Source organism: Puntigrus tetrazona, unplaced genomic scaffold, assembly GCF_018831695.1.
Source record: "Puntigrus tetrazona isolate hp1 unplaced genomic scaffold, ASM1883169v1 S000000001, whole genome shotgun sequence".
NCBI lineage: Eukaryota > Metazoa > Chordata > Actinopteri > Cypriniformes > Cyprinidae > Puntigrus > Puntigrus tetrazona.
The window spans coordinates 2,533,759-2,546,542 of record NW_025047681.1 but is presented as its reverse complement, the minus strand read 5'-3'; the positions used below and the strand labels follow the sequence as shown (position 1 = coordinate 2,546,542).

General features: G+C 41.5%; 2 protein-coding genes across 50 annotated transcripts in view; one reads left to right on the top strand and one right to left on the bottom strand.

Annotated features, from left to right (window-relative positions):
- Positions 1–12,784, bottom strand: part of LOC122331512 (trichohyalin-like) — a 590,129-nt gene that overhangs the window by 468,727 nt on the left and 108,618 nt on the right. The gene's annotated exons all lie outside the window — the stretch shown is intronic.
- On the top strand, positions 7,429–12,082 carry LOC122331537 (heat shock 70 kDa protein 12A-like). The gene is given in 4 exon segments (XM_043229020.1): positions 7,429–7,752; positions 7,873–8,097; positions 8,218–8,392; positions 9,617–12,082. Coding segments are annotated over 4 exon segments (1,749 nt in total). The 5' UTR covers positions 7,429–7,467; the 3' UTR covers positions 10,681–12,082.

Genomic DNA, 12,784 nt, shown 5'->3' with positions numbered 1-12,784 from the left:
CAGGAGAGGGTGCGTCATCCTCCTTTAAGAAGTGAGGTTAGTGGTGCAGACCCCCAACTTCAGCATTTGTTGGCCCTCATCCTCTATATCTTGCAGATGAGCCTCTGGGACATGGTAGGGCCGCTGCCAGATGATGACTCCTGGGGCCGTCTGGGCATCATGCTCCACTACACGCTCAGTGGGGCGAGGGGAGAACACATTAACTGACCGATCAGGTGCTGGAGTGGTGTGAGTTGATTTCCACAACCACGGGATCAGAAGTAACGACTCCACCGAGCTGGTCACTAATCCCGACCCATATCTTAAGCAAATTGATGTGGTATAGTAGACCCTCTCCAGCACTGTATATAGGCCCTGACAGGTGGCTAGGAATTTGCATGGGGATGATGACCACGACTCCAGGTTGGAACTCCCTTGGTTGGGCTGTATTTTTCTAGTGGCATTGTTGGGCTTGCTGGGCTTTGCTGTGGTGTTCCTGGACTGATGGCATGACCCGGTCGATCCTCTCCCTCATCTCTTTGATGTGTTCCACCACTGATGGCTGCTGATCCCACACCTCCTTGGCGACCTCCATGAGGCCTCGGGGTTGTCGGCCAAAGAGGAGCTCGAAGGGGGTGAAGCCAGTTGAGGCCTGGGGGAATTCTCAGACCCCGAACTGTACATAGGGCAGCCCGAGGTTCCAGTAACACCTGTCCTCAGTGGCCCCACAAGGTCCAAGGGCACCACAATGATGGGCAGCAGAATTAGCAAACTGGGGTGAGGAGTCCTGAGCGACATCTTTTGGCAGGTCGGGCAGGCCTGGCAGAAGCACTTTACATCAGCCTCCAGGCCGGGCCAGTGTAACCGATCTCGGATACGCTGTATGGTATTTCGCTGCCCCAAGGTGACCTGCCATGGGATGAGTGTGTGCCAGCTTCAGAACAGTTTCCATCTTTGAAAGGGGCATGACAAGCATTTGTCTTTCCTTCCCCCTCCGCTAAGTTACAGTGTTTCAGCCAGGCATCCTCTTTCTGGGCACTGGCAAATAAGCCTGCTCCTTTAACCTGTTGAAACACATTGAGAAAGGGAATAGGATTTTGGAAGGGGGACTCATCTTCTCTCCTGGTTTGGCACAGTTGGCGCAGTCCTCGGGCTGGCCTCTGCCTTTGATGGCTCCCCGGCCAGTTTCTCCCGATCAGCACAGGTACCGGCAGGTCATTCAGGATTCCGACTTTATGGCCCGGAACTTGCTGTGTACACAGGTGATTGGTAAGAAGGTCTTGCTTTCCATATGGGCCCGAGACTGGATGAGGTAGACCATGCTGCCGGAGTCCAGTAGAGCTCGGAAAAATCTCATCTTTGGGTGCTCCGGTTAAGGGGGCGGAGTGGAGGATGCAGCCTGCCAGCCACGTCTGCACAGTCTTCGCAAGATCCTCTGTTGACATGGGTTCATCTCGTTGAGAGGGAGTTACTCGTGATTTTTACGCAGTATTTTCATTTTTGTTTTGCCATTTCTATTGTTCATTGTTCATTTCTGTGCTGCTATGTATATTTAGTCTGCCAGTTTCCTGAAGGAAAAAAAAATTACTTACATTAAGCATATATTTTACTTAACTTTAATAACATGAACTATTATTTCTGCAATAAGTGCACTTCTTTTTCACAAGAGAGAAATAAAACTTATTTTCTCTAGAAACTGGCAACATGCCAGGATACTTCGGAAAGGAAATAAACTTATTTTCTTAAGAAACTGACACTATACCATTATGCTTCGGAAGGAATGAAAATTATTTTCTTAAGAAACTGACAGCATACCAGAGATGATGTGGAAGGAATGAAACGTCTTTTCTTTAGAAACTTACAGCATATCAGAGATGCTGTGAGAGTCATTAAAGAAAAATTCTTTACAAACTGACAGCATACCAGAGATGCTCAAATTCAAATTTTATTTGTCACATACACATACATACGATGCGACATGCAGTGAAATGTTTTTACAACCGTCCAGCAACGGAATGGAAAACAAAAAATATATATATATAAATATAAAATATAAAAATATATATACTGTATAAGAAGAAGTGTACAAGTATATAAAAACATAAAATAAAGTACAAAATATAAAATATAAAGTGTAAAGTGGCTGTGTGAATGTCCAATGTAAAGTGACTAGTGCAATATTGTCCAGTGTAATTGTCCAATTGTAAGTGGCGAGTATCTGGGGAAAGAGGGGTGAACATGGGAATCCCGGTGATTAGGTGTTGGGTGTTTTCTGGTTCAGACTTTGAATGGCCTGCGGGAAGAAGCTCCTCCTCATTCTCTCTGTGTTTGCCTTCAGGGAACGAAAGCACTTTCCTGAACGCAACAGAGAAAAGAGTCCATTGTTGGGATGGCTGAGGTCTTCCTGGCCCTGGTCCAGCATCGCTTGTTGTAGATTTGCTGCAGCACAGGGAGCTCAGTGCGGGTGGTGCGCTCAGCTGACCGCACCACCCTCTGAAGAGCTCGCCTGTCCTGCATGGTGCTGTTCCCGAACCAGGAGGTGATGTTTCCCATCAGGACACTCTCAATGGTGCAGGTGTAAAAGTTCCTGAGCACCTGAGATGGGAGTCTGAAGTCCCTTAAGCGCCTCAGATGGTATAGACGCTGCCGGGCCTTCTTCACCAGGGTGTTGATGTGACAGGACCAAGACAGGTCCTGCGTGATGTGAACATCCAGGTCCCGAAAACTGTCCACTCTCTCCACTGGGGTCCCGTTGATCATGAAGGGGTGATAAGAGTGCACCTGCATCGTGCTGAAGTCCACTATTAACTCCTTTGTTTTGCTGACGTTCAGGAGCAGATTGTTCTCCTGACACCATCTCTCCAGGTTGTTGATCTCCTGAAGGTAGGCCATCTCATCGTTGTTGGAGATCAGGCCCACCACAACAGTGTCGTCAGCAAATTTAATGATGGTGGTGGAGTTTGTAGTGGCCACACAGTTATGTGTGTACAGCGAGTACAGCAGGGGGCTCAGAACACAACCCTGAGGGGCTCCAGTGCTGAGAGTGAGGGAGGATGAGGTGTGTTTTCCCATCAGTACGGCTTGTGGTCTGTCGGTCAGGAAGTCGGTGATCCAGTGACACAGGGATGGGCTGAGTCCCAGGACCTCCAACTTCGAGGTGAGTGTGGAGGGAGTGTATGGGTGTGTGTGTGTGTATGGTGTTGAACGCTGAACTATAGTCCACGAACAGCATTTTCACATAGTTACCTTTTCTAAAGTCCAGGTGGCTCGTGGTTGTGTGGAGAAGGTGTGTGATGGCATCCTCTGTAGACCGGTTTTGGCGGTAGGAGAACTGTAGTGGGTCAAGTATGTCCGGTAGTGATGCAGTGATGATGTCTCTGACGAGTATTTCGAAGCACTTCAGCACTACCGACGTCAGAGCTACAGGGCAGTAATCATTCAGGCAAGATGGTGGAGGTGTCTTCGTCACAGGAACGATGATGGACTGTTTGAAACACGAGAGAACTGTAGACTGTTTCAGGGAGAGATTGAATATCTCAGTGAACACCGGTGCTAGCAGGTCAGCACGGGCTATCAGAACCCGACCTGTGATGCCGTCAGGTCCTGCTGCCTTCCTGGTGTTCTCTCTCCTGAATACCCTCCTAATGGCCCAGTCTGCATCATCCAAATCGTCCTGCAGAGCAGGCACTGAATGGTCAGACCAGCGTGACACCTCCCTCTGTACCGGGGCTTCCTGTTTCAGCCTCTGTTTGTAAATAGGTACGAGGAGGATGGCGGCATGGTCCGATTTACCAAACTGTGGGCATGATTTTGCCTTGTAGCTCTCTCTGAAGGGTGTGTAGCAGTGATCCAGTGTCCTTCCGCCCCTGTTGGGGCAGGTGATGTGCTGGTGGAAGTTCGGCAGTGCACGCTTGAGGTTTGCACTGTTAAAATCCCCCAGCACAATGAGTGCGGCGTCCCGGTGCTGTGACTGGTGTGTTGTGAGGTGATCGTGTAAGTCCCATATTGCAGTGTCCGTGTCCGCTTGAGGTGGAATGTAAACGGCACTGACTATGACTGAGCTGAATTCCTGTGGAAGATAGAAAGGCAGAATTTGATGGTCAGAAGTTCCAGGTTTGGTGTGCAGGAGCGTGAGAGAGGAACAATGCTCGTGCTGTCGCACCAATGGTTGTTCACCATCAGACACACTCCACCTCCCCTTGTCGGGTTTAAAAACGGCGAAAGTTGGGTGCATTGTACACCAATAGGTATAAGAGTGGCTCGGTCGCATGTAGTAATAGCCAGCTTATATAAAGAAAACCGCGCAGATTATCCAAAATACAAACAATTAACAGAAAAACAAAAAGTTTTGCAGGAGCAGTCGTGATGGCAGCCGAACTCAACGGCGCCTCTTGGCCATACAAGGGGATCATTCACACCTCATAACACTGAGTAAATAATTCTATGACCTCCCAGTGTAGCACTGGATCTAAATTATGCTACACAAATTATGGTACGCTAAACATCACCCATCTCCTACACACACATTTTCACACAAACATACACACCTTCATCATTGTAATCGCATGACACATTTACCTGGTACTAAGCATAAAACCTCCAGGTCTAAATTATTGAAATTTATTACATCACACAGAATTTCAAACACATAGGGTAAATTAAATATATTTTTTTCATTTCATTTTAAAACGTTTGTGCAATCTTGTGGTCTTATGAACTTACTTTATGTGAATATCGTAAGGTGCATAGGACCTGCATGGCCACAGTCACACAATAGTGAATTACAAATTTTAAAATTGAGACCTATTCAGCAATGCAGCTGGTCTCCTAGGACAAATACTTATGTCCGGTCATTGGCATTGTTACAAATTGGGGGGCCCACTAGTTTGTGGCACATGTATAATGACTATACAAATTCATTTAAACAAGTAAACAATCAAATTTACATTATTATCAAGTGTGAATTTCAGATTTAAAATCTCTTTCTGCCGTTTTTGACTATATTTAATTATGTGTTTTGTTTTAATTATGTATACCACCGGTAAATATACTGGTTATATTGATTTTGTTACTCCCCTTTTATTCACTCAGACCAAATTGTAACATTTAGTGGTATTAAATAATCTAGAAAACCACATGAGACCTTTCCATTAAATAAGTTGATTCAGAGAAATGGAGACCCGGTTTACTATTCACACTTGACAGATGGTTGCTGCTTTGTTAACTTTTGTTTAACCCCTTTTCTTCCCACAACATCACCCATGTCAGTTTTCGATTGTTGCTTGATTACTCAGGAGTTGTTTAGATGCTTGGTGTTCATTGGTGAATCGTCAGCACAATGATTCCTTCATTTATGGAGACCTGAAAAATTCTGCGAGACACACCTTCTAAGGGAAGGTGATGGAAAGATTTGCAGCAGGTCAGATGAACTCACTGGAGAAGACACCTCTCCAGAAAACAAGGATACTTTCAGTTCACGTTTGATCAACACAACGGACCTGGTACATCAAGTAATCCTGCAGGCTGAATATCACCACAGCCGGTGCAGATGGACACACCTGACCAAAGACTGCAGCGGCACAGGACGCTGATATTTAAAGAGACTGTACATATCGCTGATGTGATTTCTACAGTGGTTGCTTTAATGTTGTTCTTTCAGGTGACCACTCTACCCTCACACACCCTCAACCAGCGCAGCCTGCTCTGACAAGACCTCAGCTGTAGACATCGGACTGAGTTCACCTCCTCGTGGTCCCTTAGGCACCACTCAGAGTTTGGCCCAAAGGACTAGGGAAGGACTGTAAGGAGGTGAATCAAAACCTGTATATGCATTAAGACTGATCTGAGAAGGGATATCCAAAGGAACGAAAGGACTTAAAAAAGAGAGTAAACTGTTTATCAATTATACCAATTTGAAATTTGGATTCCTGCCTGGCAAAATAAATGTTAAACTTGGTTAACTTATAATATTGAAATTACTTTTCTAGTAGGTTAGTGACTTCTGAGGTTTTCCGCATTGTTGGTGTGCTAGAACAACGATTGATGGATGGAGCCGTCTTGAGATCTTGACTTCTGGCCATCAAACTGTCTTAGCATGCTATTACTTAGGGAACGCATAAAAAAATACTCTTTTTGAGTCTATCGAGGAGATGGCTGCATTAAGATAAGCGATCTACGGGGTAGCCTCTGACTAAGACCTGGACTAGCCCAGATGTGTTGTGAGTCTGTTCTGGCCAAACAAGGTCTCTAAGCGACCCAGACTCCTAACGAACGATAAGTCGAAACTAGGAAATATTATAGTTACTTAATGATCCAAATTTAATCACAACTAGAGGATCAGCAGTTACATTTAAATAAATATAACTAAAATCACGAAAGATTGGAGTCAGATAAAATTATGTATAAAGTCAGTACTACAACTGGAAACAAAAGATTAATAAATATTAGTGATTTTTAATGAGACGCAAAGAAAAAAACGAACATGCATTGACCTTCGACCAGGGCCTCTGGATTCCGCTCTGCAGGAAAATGGGGACCCTTACAGGGGAGAAAAATTAAAGTGTCTCCTATCATCAATCATCACTGAGAAAGAAGCACTGCCTGTGTTCCTCAAGACACCTTTAGTGGTAAGGAAAAGCGACTAAGGAATGGGCAATCTGACGCAATCCAACCTGGTGCGGTAAGCTCTCCTCTTCCTGATACGCATATTAGGAGCGACCTGAAGAAGCTCCAACTTTTCAGTAGCACACGCCAAAATGTCCACCAGCTCGGGGCTGCATCTCCTCGCCGCTGGTTTGGAGAAATTCCAAAAAAGTAGCTCCAAAATCCTCAGAGTTGGAGGGTGTTGTAGGCAAAATGCCCTCCATTGCGAAATTTTCCCATGCCTCTGGGTTGGGCGCAGAAAGTCCATTCCACTCACCACTTGGAGAATAAAATTCCACAAATGCGGTTGATGAAGTGGAAAGTAGAGGTGAAAAAATATAAAAACTAGAAAGGGCCAGAAAAACCACCAGAAGAGAGGAAAATCTGAGTCAGACACAAGCAACAGCAAAAACAGGATTGCCTACATAAATGAAATTGATAAACTTACTTGAACTCCTCAGTGGTTGCAAAACCAACTTCTACTGGAGGGTGAATTATTTAAGCAATATTAAAGGCTTTCATAAAATACACAGCATCTTTAAGATGTAAAGAATAAATTGAACATGTTGCCTTTTACAGTACATTTAAACAGTCCACAAAATAATTCTCAAAATGATGTGAATAATCTATTCTTTACTCCACTAAATCAAAGAAATCCTGTCTAAGGTTGCTTTTATTAAACATTATATATGTCCACTTCATAGTTTTAGAGGACAAGCCCATTTTTTGTGGGAGTGTCAATAATAGTGAAAGTAGGCTTTGTGAATATAAATGAGAGAAAGCACAGTACTGTTCATTTGTCAAGAAGGTAAAATCTCTGAAACACAGCAGCTCTCTTATAACACAATGGCAAAGTTTCTTTACGTTGCTATAGATTTTGGAACATCATTCAGCGGATATGCCTTCAGCTTTAAGACTGATAAACATCTAGAACAAATTAGGATTCCTTTCTGGGGTGTTGAGCAAGGTCTAAAAACCTTCAAAACCCCCACCTGCATTTTGTTTGATGAAGAACAGAACTTCCAGAAGTTTGGTTATGATGCCATGAAAACATACACCATGTTGATGAAAAATGAAGAAGCAAAGAAACACTATCTATTTGAACACTTCAAAATGGAGCTGTATGATAAAGTAAGTACTTTTACATTTTTGGTTTATCTTACATACCATATTATTTATCTGTGAATGAAAGATTAATTTGATACACTTTCATTGAGTAACATTAATGTAATAAACACTTTTGTTGTAAAGGAAATCCACAGAGATTTGATGATCACAGAATCAAATGGGAAAACAATGAAGGCTATAAAGGTTTTCTCTGAGAGTCTGCGATACCTGAAGGATCATGCACTGGACAAAGTTAGACAAAGTATTGAAGGATGAAAGTTCACTGCATCTGATGTGACGTGGGTGTTAACAGTTCCTGCTATCTGGAATGCGGCAGCTAAACAATTCATGAGAGAAGCAGCTGTTGAGGTGACTTAAAATGTGAACATTAGATACTTATTAAAACTCATCATGTACACATAAAAGTACATTTACTTGTTCTTCTGTAAGACAGAATAAATGAAATGAAAATATTAATTAATCATGCAGGCAGGTCTTGTGACGGATTCTACACCTGAAAGACTCATCTTTGCTCTGGAACCAGAGGCTGCGTCTGTGTTCTGTAAGCAGCTACCAAGTGACGGTTTCATAGCAGAAGGAGAGGATTGTGAAGACAAATTGGAGCAGCAACCAGGAAGCCAGTACATGGTTGTAGATTGTGGAGGTACACTGCTAAAATTCCTTTAAAATCCTACTACACATTTACATACAGATTAATTTTACTTGTATACTTGAGTATAAGTTAACTATAAGGAGTGAAACAAGTAAAAACTAAAAAGTAAAAACTAAAAAGTAATTAATAGTTTTTTTATAACTAAAAGGTACCTTTCTGTAACAAGGACACTGAGGCCGAGGTAGAATCCATATTTGGAAGTTTATTAGAGGCCAAGACAATAGTCATAAACGATAAGGCAGGCAGATAGTAAAGTACAGGCAGTCCAATCTTACAACAGGTTCAAGGGCAGTTAAGGAATGGTAGTCAGCAGGCAGGCAGTAGGTAAACACAGGGTTAACAGTCCAATCAGGCAAACAATACAGGTATGTAGAATCCGAGAGACGTGAAACAAGGAAACAGGCAAGGTTCATACACAGCAATAGCAATCAGAAGATATGTGAGAAACGTTTGGTAAAGCAGTGAAACTAGCAATACTTCACGACTAGCACATGGCAGGCCCTCTGGTTATAAAGCCATTCAACAGGAAGTAACCAGTGAAGTAGAAAAGGGCCTGAGCCGAGCTAGTACTCAGGTGAGGGCTCCCTCTGGTGTTCAGGTGTTACACTTTCTCAATGTAGCTACATGTTAAGTACTATAAATAGAATAAAGTATAAACATAGTACAGAAGGTAGTCAACCAGTCCATTTATAAAATTCTAAGTAATATTCAAGGAGGTGAAAAAAGATAGTTTGTACCCTTAAATCAAAGGGGCACTTTTATATTAGCATTTTATTGTAAATTCAAATGAAATAAAACATTTAGTATTATTTAAAATGCAACATTATAAAATGACTATTTCATTTCAACAAACTACTTGACAAGAATAGGTGTGTTTTCAAGATACTGAAATAAAAAACAAATGTCAGGGCCCAAAATCCTCAGACCCCAGTGGGTGAATCCAGCATTCACATACTGACTGGGATCAGCTTTCCCATCAGCTTTCAAGAACCAGACAAGACTGAATATAACTTTTATGATTATACATGGAGTCTGTGACATTTCCTTTAATTCTCGCTAGTTGGTTGTCCATGTCCAATTCAAGTAAAAAGTGCATCTGTTACAATTTTGAGTTCTCTAAAAATCTACTTCAAACCATAGATGTAACTATATAGAAAATATGAGTACACATAAATGAATGTTGTCTCTGATTTTTTTTTTTCTTGTATCTTGCAGGTGGTACTATTGACATAACGGTCCACGAGGTGCTGGATGACGGCAAACTGAAGGAGCTGCACGCTGCATCAGGAAATGACATGGGTGGACAGTCAGTAGACAAGAATCTCATGTCTTTTCTAAAAGACATTTTCTCAGACAACATTTTTGAAAAATTTAAGAAAGAATACCCAAGTGAAGCACTTAAACTGAAGTATGACATTGCACTTATAAAATCTTGTGATGATGTTGTGATGATTCCATGTCCTAGCAGCTTACAAACACTCGCTAAAGATAAACAGAGCATGGAAAGTTATTTTGAGGATGTTCAGGGAGTAATGTGGGATGATGGTGGAATATTCATTGAACAAGAAAAGCTAAAAAGCTTCTTTGATACCAGCTTGAGTGCTATAGAAAGCACAATTAATCAGATCCTTAAAAACACAGAGCTGAGGATTGAGTACATGTTGATAGTGGGAGGCTATGCTGAATGTGCTTTTCTTAGGAAATTCATGAAGGAGCAATTTGGCAGCGTATGCAAAATACTTTGCCCTTTTGAGCCTCAGGCAGTAATTTTAAAGGGAGCGATCCTGTACGGAAAAACACCTTCCGTGGTTAAATCCCGTATTAGTGCTCTCACATATGGGTTTTCTACATGTGAATTATTTGATGAAACCAAACACAGGGGCAAAAGCAAATCTGAAAACTCAGAAGGAGAAGTGTTCTGCAACGTCTGCTTTGACCAGCTTGTCCGCAGTGGGGAGTCAGTTGAATGTGATGAAGTCCGTACTTTCATAAGATTTCCAATAGATCCTCTGCAAACAAAGGTAAAATTTACATTTTACAGCTCTGAAAAACCAGAAGTAAAGTTTACAGATGAGCCGCTCGTATTCGAGATCGGTTCTGTATCAGTTGACATGCCTAACACTGACAGAGGCACAGATCGACCGGTCAGGTTGGAGATAAAATTTGGCTCCACTGAAATGCAGGCAACTGCTACTGATTTAGGATCAGGTGAAACAAGAACAACCGAACTGGACTTCATGAGTGAACAAATCCATGCCCATAATAAAATATGTGCCTGATTACAAGCAAAAGTAAAATAAAGTAAATAATTAAAACAACAACAAATAAAACAAAAGAAGACAGAAAGAAAATTAATCTGAGGCAAAATATAAATGTTACAATTGTTGCAAGACATTGTAAGTAAAACGTTACAAAAAATCCCAATAACAAAACAAATCCATTATCTGATTTGTACTATTTCTATATCTCACATAATACCTAACAGGATTGGTTTGTTTTAACTGATTTATTTTAATTATATTATGCAGCAAGAATATTTATGACATCACAGAGAATAATGGTGTTGACTGTATCTTTAAATAATTCTCTCAAATTACTATATGTAACCCTGTATAAAAAAAAAAAATCCTTTCAGTGATAGGGTTAAAGTATGTATTTTATTCAGTTTGTTTTAATTTGTAAACTCTTTTCTAATTTGGGGATGGTGTTTAATAGCTTTATATAAGGTTACCTTTCTACATGTCATTACGTTATGTAGCGTAAGAGTTTGTTAGAAATGCACAGGGGAAAACGTGGTGCATACAATCAAACGTGTCTATATTTAGTTATTTGGATATCCCGTAGCGTAATCCAATTGGGTAATAATAAGGGGAGAGAGAAAAGAGCTTGCGAGAGATGAGATGAAAAAATGTGCCCTTTTTGTTCAGTTGTTTGTAACAATGTGGTTTTCTTTTTGTATTAACTGTTGAGATACAGCTAGCCCACAATATGGGTTAACGTCGAGTTCATCTGATTTTTTAAAGAATGCTTACGGACATTGCCGCATCAACCATTAACTTAGTGCATCATCTGTAATAAAGTTTATGTATTGAAACGTTCACACGAACGCTGTCGTTGTGTCCTGCTGTGAGACTTTTCTTTGTTGGTTCTCGAGATCACAGGACGAGTTTTTTCTTTTCTTCCTCCGGATAGCACACCCAGCTACCGGAAACGTTGGGTTTTCCCTTGGCATCGGGGTACGATCATTGCTTCAGTCGAGTGAAGCAGCCAGTGTAAGTTTTCAAGGCCTCAACGCACACCAGCCACGACACAGGCCTGCAGCGGGGAGGGGAGGTGTGTGAGTGTGTGTGTGTTTGTGTGTGTGTGTGTGTGTGATTTTGTGTTGTTGCTGTTTAGTTGACATTTGATTTATTTACCCAGTTTAGGGATGTGGTAATATTAAAACAGACCCAGCTCATTGTCAATTTGTAACTTGTCTTTTTCTATTTGTGAAATCATCTTTTTTATTTCTTCGTGGGTATTGTAGTAGTTGTAGGACATAATTAAAATAGAACTCAGGAAGTAAAGTAAATTAAAAAAAACTTTATTAGCTATATAGTGAGAAAGTACTGAATAATCAGAGAGAGGAAGGCCTTAATCCAACATCACAAGGCATTTTGTTTGTGAACCAAGAGCAATCCCTTAGAAATTTCTACTCTAGAAAGAGAGGGGTGCTACATATCATTTTTAAATACAAATAAACAACTTATGTATTATTGGTAAGATTTTTTTTTTAAATCTAGGTTAGTGAGGGTTATACAGGTGTGACAATTTATTGTTGTTAATCAGATGAATGTTTTATAATAAATCAATGGCGTTTAGGGCATTTAAGCACATGTACACTTGATAAAGATCATTAGTTTAGGAAACTACTACTATGGCTGTTTTCTTGTTCATGTAAAAGTTGTTTCCATTTTCATTGAATAAAAAATAATCAATTTAATAAAAAGTGCACATTTTAGTTGTGAATTGCAACCAACTTTTTCCCCATTTACCCCTCCCTTTAGAGAAGATATGGTGGCAGATGCAGGATTAAAGGTGTTATATGTAAGATTGACAAAGAGTGGTTAGAACGTCTCGGTTACGTATGTAACCCTCGTTCCCTGAAGAAGGGAACGGAGACGTCACGTCGGATGACCGACGAATTGGGATCTCGCTTCGAGAGACCAATCTACTTCGAGTGTATCTAAACGAGCCAATTGAAGATTGGCATGCGCTAATCGCATCCAGCTGCCGCTGATCACAGCGCGTGTATAAATAAGCAGCGGGTGCAGCGCATATTCAGGTTTTCGCTGAGGAGCCGAGCTAGTGACCCGGCCCCTTCAGCAGAGGTGCAGCACCGTG